The 12,139-nt window shown below is 31.6% G+C and overlaps 1 protein-coding gene across 8 annotated transcripts in view; it reads left to right on the forward strand.

Moving 5' to 3' along the window:
- The window catches only part of LOC118203782 (ankyrin repeat and IBR domain-containing protein 1-like), a 253,441-nt gene that overhangs the window by 93,994 nt on the left and 147,308 nt on the right, over positions 1-12,139 (forward strand). For all 8 annotated transcript variants that reach the window (XR_015040715.1, XR_015040716.1, XM_085815207.1 and 5 more), the window contains one exon: positions 11,963-12,051. Coding sequence is in view for 6 of the 8 variants with exons in the window: in XM_085815207.1 (XP_085671333.1) it covers positions 11,963-12,051 (89 nt within the window). In the remaining 2 variants the exon portion in view is untranslated. The remainder of the gene's footprint in view (positions 1-11,962; positions 12,052-12,139) is intronic.

The raw sequence follows: 12,139 nt of genomic DNA on the forward strand, positions 1-12,139 counted from the left end.
GCCAATGAATGCAGATACGGGTTCTTACGTTATCTTGATGGACCATTACTTTTTTGCACTGAACTCAGTTTGATGTTTTTCCTTGCTAGTACAGTCAAATACCGAAAATCCGCCGACCTGAAATCAACAAACTCCTGAAATCCCTGTTGCCTCTCAAAATATAAACATTCAGTTTAGCTTCCGGAAACCACAATATTGAGTACGAAATATCGAAGAAAAAATACTTACCGAATAATGGCATCATAATTATCAAATAATAATGAGTCATAACAGAAATACTAAATTATTGACATCATGATAAAAGTTTTTTCCCCTCTAATCCGTATCGAGATAAAAAAGCAGACGATTCACTCAACTCTTCTTTCAAGTTCACGATTCAAGTTGTATTTTCTGAGCTTTGTTATTTCACGAGATTATTTAGTGCTGCCCTTTTTTTTTTAATCTGGATATTTTGTGGATAAATTAAGAATATTTTTAATTTCAGCCCTTTTTAAAATACAATTACAGATAAGAAACATATTCATGATTTTACTGCTTGCCATGTTGAAAAACGTAAACACGTTGCATTGACGGTAATGCAAAAAGTGCAAATTCCACAAAAGATAGAGGCAGGTGCTACTCCTCGGTTTATAGCAGAATCATGCAGAATTGCGACACCATTGTGTATGATATACGGAAAAATAAAGAAAAGCTATTAAAAGCTTATAGCAACAGTGATTCTAACACCGCAATCTGAAACCGAAAATCTTTGCATGAGGCGAAATCGGCAAACCTTGATGCTGTGTACATATAATACAATGAATAATATAATCAGTTTATATATGTAATAATAATTTAATGCATATAATAAGTTCAATAACGTATATAATAATTTAATTTAATGTATCTAATACACCTTATTTATTTCGCACTTTTAGTCCGAATATTATGATTTATCTTTTCTGTCCTGAAAGCTGCAAAATCCTAAAATCCACACAACCTCTGGTTCCAAGCTCTGTGGATTTCTGGACTTCTACTGTAGCATCAACATGTAATAGGATCTTGCTATATTCCCTTTTTTTCCCATGTGTAACATGTATATGAGCTAATTTCCCTTTGAAAATTCTCCACGAAAGTGTCCCTCACCTTAGGCAGATAGCCCTTGAGACTTAATCACATAAACCAAACCATATCTTTTGGCCAAATATTTACTTTCCAGATTTTCTCCTTTACTTTTTAGCAATATTCACACTGTAAAAAATTCTTTTGAAGTCGTCGATAAACTTCAAAACTTTTCTCTCCTGCATTCCATTATGTTTTTTTTTTTTTTTTTTTTTTTTTTTTTTTTTTTTTTTAATGTGAAATAACTGTTTACTGATGTTGCAGTTGAAGGAGCACTAAATTGTCTTGAATCTACACTTCGAAAATTTCATTTCACACATACTGAAATTGAAGAGTTAATTTCTCTTAATAGAATTTGAGTTAAACATATTTTATTTTCCAAAATGAATATTACTGTCAAATTGAGGGATTAGCTATGGGTAATTCCCTCAGTTCTGTACTTGCATTTACATGTTTTGAGGCCAAATTATTTTAGGAAATTTCTTTTCATCTCTGGATTCACTATGTAGATGACACTTTCGTGCTTTTTGATAGTAATCAAAAAGATTTATCCCAAATTTTATCTATTACAAATTCGGCCATTCAGTCTTAAAAAAATGTTCTGTTTACTATCAAAGAAGACATTCCGCTATGCTATTTCATATGCTTACAGCTTAATTAAAAAAACTGGCTCATGTCTGTTGACATATGTAGAAGGAGAGCAAACACAAAAAACTGGAGAACAAATAAAAAAAGAATAAATACACAGAAGTAAATATGAAGGTAAGTTGAAAAATAAGTTTCCCATGTTGACTGTGGTCAGAGTTGTGTATGAAAGTCAAAAAATAGAATGAGACATTAAATATATGACATACCTTTATTTTTTACCAAGTACATTGAGACATTTGTCATATCACTTGATAAGCTTCAAAAAGCCCTCCAGGAAAAAATCAGGACTTTGCATATGGAAGAAGCGTTGAACAGCTTGTTTCACTTCAGTATTGCTTCCAAAGCGCCTTCCCCCAAGATTTTTCTTCAAAGCCGGAAACAGATGGAAGTCGCTTGGTGCGAGATCAGGACTGTATGGCGGATGGTGTAGGCGCTCCCAACCAAGAGTTGCAATATGGTTTTGCGTTGCCGTCGCTGAATGTGGTCTGGCATTGTCATCCAACAGCAGAATGCCAGATGTGAGAAGGCCAGGCCGCTTTTTCCGAATCACCTCTTTCAATTTCGACAGGGTGTCACAGTAGCGCGTGACACCCGTTGTTGATGGTTCCAACCTCAAAAAAGTCCAGCAACAAAACTCCTTGGGCGTCCCAGAAAACTGTGAGGAGCACTTTACCTGCAGAAGGAGTTGTGTTGAACTTCTTTCGGACAGGTGATGACGGATGTTTCCATATGCAAAGCCCTGATTTTTTCCTGGAGGGCTTTTTGAAGCTTATCAAACGATATGACAAATGTCTCAATGTACTTGGTACCTATGTGGAAAAATAAAGGTATGTCATATCTTTAATGTCTCATTCTATTTTTTGACTTTCATACACAACTCTGACCACAGTCGACAGGGGAAACTTATTTTTCAACTTACCTACGTACATTTAGGGAAGTCCAAAATGGTAAAATATGACAAAATGAACGAAGAGAGTATGGGGGGTGAAGAAAAATTATAAACAAAAACTTACCAAAAATCCAAAAAGAAGACAATCCAGCAACCACATGTTAAAGAGAAGCAAAAATCAAAATATCACAAGTGGGCTAATTAAAGAAACTGAAAGAACTTTTTTGAAAATGCTGGTTGATAGCAAAAATGAAAGTAGAAGAGAAACACATCAAGTGTAACATAAATTTAGTAACACAACATTTTGCTAAGTCATGTCATCTGGCTAAGCAAAAAATTGCTTCTTTTTACTACTATGTATTTTGTGCTGTCAAAATTTGTTTCTCAGAATGTCTGCTTTCTAGTAAACTCAATTAGAGATCAGTTGCCATTGACCGAGGATTTTCTCCCATGGGCATTGATAAAGCCTGTAAACAATTTTCAGCATACCAGACATTGCACTGTTAGAAATACTATTAATAATTTTGTTATGCATCCAATTTTATTCTTCTGTACGGATCCTTCAGGAAGTTCAATTTTCATGTCATTATCTCACCTATCAATCGATCTGCCTATCATCTCAATAAAATCCATGGATCAACTCTTAAAAATTCCATATCTAACTTTAATTCTTGGGGAATTTATAGTATATTATGTCAGTGGTTTGAGATACATTGACCAAACTAAAAGGGCGTTGAAGTTTTGTATCAAGGAACACGAATTTTATGTCCAAAAAGACGAAATTAGCAAGTCTTTGATAAGTAATTGTTGTTGGAAATTTAATCATAATTTTGACTAAGGTCTGCAAAAATCAATCGAAAAGCTTTATCAACTGCTGAATTGATTTTTTTTAAAACTTTTTTACATTCACAAAGATTTATCTTGTTTAGTTACTAATTTTAAGTCTAGTCCAGTCCAGTTCTTCTTAACATATAATTCAAAAGGTTAATAGCATTTTTAACCCTTTGATGCGCACAATATTATTTTTATAATTTTTCTAACTAAAAACTAGAAATTGAATATTATGATCCTAGAGACAAATAATGTATGAATTAAAAAAATATACTCTTGCCCATTGTTCTGTGAGTGGTGGTCGTACTGTGAAATCACCGCTCGTCTAGGACTTTGAAACTTACCGAGGTAAGTAGGAAAACAAAAACTTGTCTTTCTCCGTGCGTGTTTCCAATAAATGACGAATTTAAAAAATAATGCATGTAGGAATTGCATAATATATATATTTTTTACATTATTTTACAAAGTAAATCATCAGAAAAAATTAAAAAAATAAGCATTTATGTAATTTTTCTATACCAGTGAAAGTACCTATATAATGACGTTTGGCTACATGGATTAAAAAACTCAGTAAAATGAGAATTAAAAAAAGACTCGCTGTTTTTTTTAATTTCAAAGAAAAAATATTTTTTGTGACACTGTTCAAAGCATGTTTTGTCTTTTTGGTACATGCATGCCCACATTGTACGTTTCGCCACATGTATCTTCTTCTATGAGGTTTCTTCCTTGTGCTACAAAATGTACACTGATTGGATCTAAATTACACTGGTATTTTTCCAGCGTTATTTAGTTTCTTTTCATCTGGTACATGAAATTTGTGGCTTTTTCATGGGGAGCTTGGTCTTTTTGGCTTTGATACGGATCATTCGTTTCCCAATGATACTTATTTTATTCGTATTTCGTCCCAAAATATTCACAAAATATTTTTTATTTAAATAAAACTTACACGATTTCTATTTTTAATTACAGCAAAGTATATTTACATTAAATTTAAACCACAGGAAATAATTTATAAAATCACAATACTAGCTTGAAGATCACAACACTAGCTTGAGGAGCAAGTGTGTTGAGGTCAGAGAAAAGTCTCTGAAAAAGAAAGACCTTTTTTACTGGGCATCTGCATGTATTGTTTAGTAATAAAATAACTCTGTGGTTTCAAAACCCCTTATCTATACCCAGGTAAAAATAAACATTCCTATTTGAGAAACAAGCAAACGCCATTGTAAAGAGCAGTGGTTTCAAGGCTCGAACACCGAGCCTCTAGAGCATTGTGACACAATGCTCTAGAGGTGCAGTGGTCGTGCCCTGAAACCACAAAGCAAATGCCATACATATAGAAGGTTTTTTTATATATGCAGTTTAATTATTGCTATTTTTTATTGTTTATGATAGAAATCATGATGCACGATGAATAACTTTTGAAATTTAAAGTTGTTTATATTAATAAAAGGAAGTTATTTTATCTCATTGAAAATGAATTTTAAAAGGCATTCAATTTGAAGTACTAATACCTAAAACATGTATGTTTCTGCAGTCATTTTGTGTTATTTAGAGGTAAAAGATCAGTAATCAAATGATTTTCACTCAAAAATTTCGAAAGAAAGAGGAGAAAAAAATTTGAAAATTGGTGGTTTCAAGGTGCGACTACCGTGCGTCAAAGGGTTAACATGATTTTTTAATTTCGTTAATATTTTTGCTGATAGGTTTTGCCTTCTGGTATCACTTTAGAGTAGTATATAATATGACTGTTATGCTCACTGCTTTCCAGTCTTGCAAATGTCTTTCCTCCTGTTGAAGAGGGGACCTGAATCTGTTTGCCCTTGAAATCGATTGCAATCGTGACTTAAATCTATGCCAGACTGAAGGTTGTTGTTGAAGGAAGTTACTAATTTGTTGTGTTATTAATTTTATGTTTCACTGAGCATGTTTCTCTTCCGCTTTTATTTTTGACACCACTATATATTCGTGTTTAAAAAAAAATTATGATGTGTGTTGAAAATTTTAGAACTTTATCTGGTACAAAATTTAATAAATAAATTTAATTGAATAAAAATACCACTTTCAGGTAATTTTAACTCTTCTCGAAGTAAAAGCATTTAAATTAGCAACAATTGGTTGTCCATTTGCCTCATTTAGTATATCATAAACTGTATACTTTTTGTGTATTTATTAGGTTTGTTATTAATTTATATAGTTTGATTAAATGCTTCTGTAACTGATAGAAAATATGGTATGTAAGTCGGGAGATTTAAAAGTCCAGATCAGCGATTCTCAGCCGGTAATATGTGTACTACTAATTATACAGAAGAGAAAAATAGCTGGTACACAAAGAAAGAAAGTATTTTTAACTGTTAAATAAAATTTTAAAAAAAACCAACATCTTGTTTAATTTTTTCGCTCTGTCGTAAATTTATGCGATTCGAGCTTTGTTCAAGGTCAATAGCCTCTCCTTGACTTTAGCTAAATAATTCATTTTTGTTTTCACAAATATTCTTTTACCCATGTAGACATAACAAAATTTGTCATAAATGATGTTTTAAAAAGGAGTAATAGAAATTGATGTTGTATTTTAATAGTAAATAAAAATATGTGGTACTTAAGGAAAATCTGGTCAATCACAAGAGACGACGCCAATAGCGCCAAACAACAAGCAAAAAAAAAAAAAAAAAATTACTAAATACAAGAAAAAACATTCTGATCTTATTTTTATTTCAAATTTATTGTATTATTTATTTATATTTAATTTTCCATTAAAAATTTCCATTATTTTTTCTTTATTATTGCTTCTCAGTTTTTAACTAAGGCACCATTTTGTGGCCATTAAGAGATTTTCCTTTGAGGCCGGTAATATTCCATAACTTTGAAAATATTCAACAGCATGCTCTTCTGTAGTAGGCAGGTCTCAAATTTCAATTTTTTTGTTTTTCGAAAATGCGTGATAGATGGAAAAAAAGGAGTCTTTACTCAAGAATAATAACTAACATATGTAATTAAGATTGCATCAAACCCAGCATGTTTGAAGAAGACTTTTGCATTTTTGATGAAAAATCGCGTAGTTTGGCCTCTTTTCTTTAATAGGCAAAAATGGTCGACGGGATTTTCCGTAACTACCAAATAAGTTTCCGTAAAAAGTTAATAGTCTCTCATTAATTCTTTTAGAGTTGATCCATTTATTAGGATATCTGCACTTTATATGGCCACTGTCTCGGGGGGCTCATATTGCTTTATTTTCAATTAGAATAATTTTGTTGTGTGTCAATTTGCTGTCTATAACAGCAGGTATTTTGTATCTTGTTGCTTTGTATTCTTTACTTTTGTATGCGATTTGTGAATGTCGTTGTCTGTTTTTGAAGAACTCATAATATATTTTGTATTTAAATATTTGTGAAAAAATAGTAAAACAAACCTAGATTTTTTTGCAAAACGGAAAAATGGCTAGGATTGACTAAGCAGAAAAGTGATGGTTCGCAGATGATGGATCTAGAACAATCTACTAGCACTAAGAATGTTCAAAAGAAATATTTTTTACAGAAAATATAATAAAAGTTATTTATAATTTGGGTTTATTTGAAATGGAGATGAAATGGACCCTCAACCGCAATGTCTTGTTTGTGGTGTACTGTTATCTAATCAAAGTATGAAATCATCATTTTTTAAAAGACATCTTGAATCTGACCATTCCAATTCAAAGGATAAATCTGACGAATATTTTAAGAGGAAGTTATCGGAGTTCAAAAATAGTAAACAAGCAATAAAAGATTTTGTTACTTCAAGTAAAAAAGTTTTGGAAGCTAGTTACCGAGTAAGCATAAGAATGGCCAAGACAAGGCAGGCTCACATTATTGGAGAAAACTTATATTTTCTGCAGTTAAAGATATTGTTTTAACATTATTAAATGAAAAAGCAGTTAATGAACTTAATAATATTCCATTATCAAATGATACAATAAATTGATGAATTCATTAAATACCAAATTCTATAAAAGAGACACTGATTCAAAAAATAAAATATAGTGAGTATTTCACATTGCACATTGGTTAAAAGTACTGATATAACAAACTTTGTTCAATTATTAGTTTACATACGTTTTGAAGAAGATAAACAAATTGCCGAAGAGTATTTATTTTGTTAATCTGTTCAAGATAGAGCAACTGCAAATTAAATTTTCAAAGTATTTGACAATTTTATGTCTGAGAATGATATTCCTTGGAATAAGTGCATTGCAGTTTGCAGTGACATAACTCGCGCTTTAAGAAGAAAACATTATAGTGTTATTTCTCAAATAAAGTCACACCTGAAACTAAATTTACTTACTGCTCCATTCATAGTGAAGCTTTAATAATCAAAATAATCACTGAAAACCCAAAAGCCATTTTAAATCAAGCTGTGAAAATTGTTAATTTTATTAAAACCTGAGCTTTAAATTCAAGAATATTTATGATTATATGTGAAGAGATGGGCATTGAACATGAAATGCTTCTGTTACATTCTCAAGTAAGGCGGTTATTCAGAGGCAAAGTTTTAAACAGTCTTCTTGAACTTTGATTAGAAATTCAGATTTTTCTCTGTGGATTCAAATTTGAATTGCAAAAATGTTTATTTAGTGAATTATGGTTGGCACATTTAGCATATTTAGCTGGTATTTTTGGAAAGTTAAATGAATTAAATTTTATATTACAAGGACAAAGTTTTCATTTGTTTACCATTGGAGATAAGATAAATGCAATGATAAAGAAACTTGAGCTAATAATCAAAGATTTCGATAATAATATTTTAAGCTTTTTACCTCTTGTAGAAAGTTTTCTAAACAAAATAATTTGAAAATCAAAAAAGAATTAGCATCCGAAATTAAAAATCATTGTCTTTCATTGACAAATAGTTTCACTATGTATTTTCCCAAGAATTCTGAAAAATAAAATTGGATTAGAAAACCATTTTGTTTAAATGTACCTAAAATTTTATCTTGTGAAGAAAAAAAGGAAAAAATGATAGAAATTTCCTGTGATCGTCTGACTGAAGATTTTGAAAACACATTTGTTAATTTTTGCTGAACCGAAAAAAAGAATTTAAATACATTTCAAAATCTTTTTGCACAACCTATTTATGTGTAGAAGTATTTTCTTCGATGTCATATTTGAAAAATAAGTGCAGAACAAAATTAAAATGGAATCCAAATTTATGGTTAAAATTGAATGAAATAAGACCAGACATAAAGAAATGGACCTCTATCAAACAGACCCAAATTTCGCACTTAATTTTAGAATTAAAGTATTATAACTTAAATTTTGATAATTAAAATGGTAACCAATTTTTAATCTAATATTTTTTATGTGTCCACATTTAACACAAATAGTCAGTAGGTTGTGCAAATGGCATTTTTTAAATATTTTTATTGAGAAATTGAAAAATTATCATTGTAAAACGTAGTGGTGGTACTAAAGTTTTTTAATATTAGTCCAAGTTTGAGAACCACTGGTCAAGAGCATTAAAAATTATTGCTAAGAAAATAAGTTAATGCAATGCAAGGTAGAATTGCTGAAAATTTAATGAGCTGTGAATGAACAATATATTGAATTTCTAATTCAGAGTCAGTAGATTGTCTGCTAACATCTAGCATCATTTGTTATGTACTGTGAATCACAGTGAAACTGCCACTTCTGTAAATTCTAAATCTTGTCTTCAAATTGGATAGATAATAAATCTTCAAAAAAGATGGACAAAATTTTTGCAGTTTTTTGACTTCAGAGATTCTTCATGCTCCTAAATATGATGTCAATGAACCCAATAGGCTTTTAGAAGGTAGCCAGTAATTATCAGGTTGTCCGGAAAATAATGCAGGTTTTTGCAATTGTTTATCTTTCCTGTACATTTTTAGCAATAAAAATATTTTGAATTATATTGGTTTGTATATAATTTTGAAGCTCTACTTTCCCTCTATATTTGTATAATAATCATTTTGTTCCAAAATTATTTTAAAAAATATTTACAGTCAAAAGTCTTTAATCCGGACTCGTTGGGACTTCGGCGATTCTGGATTATCAGTTTTTCTGGATTATAGATCATCAGTTTAAATCTGGTAAGATGGCATGCAAAAATTATAAAATTAAAAATATGAAACCGTAATTTATGAAATAAAGAGCAATTATGATCTAAAGGTTATCAAAATTTACAAAAAAAAAAAAAAAAAAAAAAAAAGCTTAATATTTATTTGTTTACTTTATTAAACATTTCTTTCAATGCGTGCATGCGTTAAGCATGCATTAGGCATAGTCAAAATTAGAAAATTGCAACCAGAAAACCATTTGATGTGTATTCGTGATATTTATACTGATGAGGAATTTGATATAAATCATATCAAAGACGGAGTACATCGAGATGAATTACTACATAGTGAGTAATTATAAGCCGAATAAAATAAAACCATCTGCCCTGAAGATGAGATAGTGCTGACAGATCAACTTCCAATTCATTGCGCGCCGCGACGTTTCCTCCCCCCCCCCCCCGCAGAGCAGCGGGAAATTAATAAACAGATTTCGGAATGGTTACAGAAACAAAGGATATGCCTTTATCCATTTTTTGCAGCAATTCCACTTTTTGTTTGATGGACATCGAAACATGCTTTTGCTTTGTAGATCCTTTGGCAGCTCCAGAGTCAGAAATTCTTTTTGACATAATCGAAAGTTCAAGCTTACTTTTATAAAATTGCTCTAACAGTCTGCAAAAAGTAATAAGCCAGATCCAATTAGAAGATTAAGGAATACCGCAATCTGCAACATTAACTGAAATAGATAATTAGATAATTTTAGCTTAGCTTATACTGTCCGTTATACATTAAACATGCATGCGTAAATGCATATGTGCATGTGCAGAAAGTTTGTAGCTTTGAGACCTGGATTATAGATCATTCGGATTATGGCGTCCAGATTAAAGACTTTTGACTGTACTAGGTGTTTTTGTTTAGATGTCAAAACGGTATTTTCGGTAAATTTACTTTTATGAGTACGAGCTAGACCACAGCATGGCACAAACGACTCGAAATATCAACAAAGTATGGGGCGAGAAAAGTGTTAATGAATCTACAGTTCAACGGTGGTATCAAAAGTTTCGTCATGGAGAATTTGACTTGGAAGGTCAAGAGCATCATGGACGCTCTTCAGTTGTTGATGACGACAATTTGAAAACTTCAGTTGAAACAGACCCATGCACAGCTGTTCGAGAGCTCGCGGAGGAGCTTGGCGTAAGCAAAACAATGATTTCTGATCACTTGAATTGTATAGGAAAGTCAAAGAAGCTCGATAAGTGGGTGACCCATGAATTGAAACGAAAATTTAAAAAAATCGCGGTTTTAAAGTGTCGTCTGCTCTTCTCCTCCGCAACAAAAACAACCTTTTTCTTGATCAAATTGTTATGTGCGATGAAAAGTGGATTCTCTATAACAACTGGTGAAATTCGGCTCAGTGGTTGGACCACGGTCAGACACCATAACACTTTCCAAAGCCAAATTTGTACCAAAAGTAAACCATGGTGACTGTTTGTTGGTCTGCGGCCAGTCTCATCCACCACAGCTTCCTAAATCTGGGCAAAATGATTACGGCAGATAAGTATTGTCAGCAAATAAACGAAATGCAACGCATGTGCCCGGCATTGGTCAACAGAAAGGGGCCAGTTCTTCTCCATGACAATGCTCGGCCACACGTTGTGCAGCTGACCCTACAAAAATTTAACAAATTGGGATACGAGACTCCCCTCTTCCCCCATATTTGCCTGACTTCTCACTGACCGATTACCACTTTTTCAAATGTTTGGATAACATTCTGCAGAAGAAATGCTTCAGAAACTAAGACGAGGTCAAAAATGCCTCTGACAACTTTATCGCGTCCAGAACTCCAGAATTTTATTCTACCGGCATAAATAAACTTATATCTTGTTGGCAAAAATGCATTTATTCAGCTGGTGCTTATTTTGATTAATAAAATTGTTTTTGAGTTGAGTTAAGATATAGGTTAAAAACCTTCATTATTTTCCGGAACAACCTAATAGAAGGCTGTTCCCTTTTAATATTCATAAAATAATTTGTAATGTCAACATAAAACAATATTTTCTAGCATATTTTCAGTTCTATATATAATTTTGTAACAGGTTTTCTCTTCAAATGGTGAGCAAATTTACATTTCATATAATGCATTTTAAGGAAGAGATACTTTGTAAACTTTAAGGGGGGGGGGAAACTAACTTCTGGTTTTTTTTTTTTTTTTTTTTACTGTTATTTATATATTTTACTACTTGTTAAAATCTGAAGTGCAGGCATTTATTTCCCTTATATAAGCATTAATTTCATCACTTTTAAGTTTAGAATAACTGCTGTTTTCATATAGCTGTTTATGAGATATTCATTAGTGGTTTATCAAATTTAAGTTTCTAGCATAAAATAAACTCATTTCCTTTTCTATCAAATAAAAGTATTAATTGAAATTTTTCTCATAATCATGACAGTGCGATATATGTGCAATGGATATTGCTAGTGAGGAAGAGCTTATTCAAGTTCCTTGCCTGCATCAGTTTTGTAAACAGTGCTGGAAAGTGTAAGCATAACATCTGTCATATGTTCTTTGGTATTTCTTGCAATGTACTGTGAAATTATATTCCATTAACACATTAGTTCTTTAAAAT

Source organism: Stegodyphus dumicola, chromosome 4, assembly GCF_044657685.1.
Source record: "Stegodyphus dumicola isolate Sdum_Otavi_A_Nest chromosome 4, ASM4465768v1".
In the NCBI taxonomy this organism is placed as follows: domain Eukaryota; kingdom Metazoa; phylum Arthropoda; class Arachnida; order Araneae; family Eresidae; genus Stegodyphus; species Stegodyphus dumicola.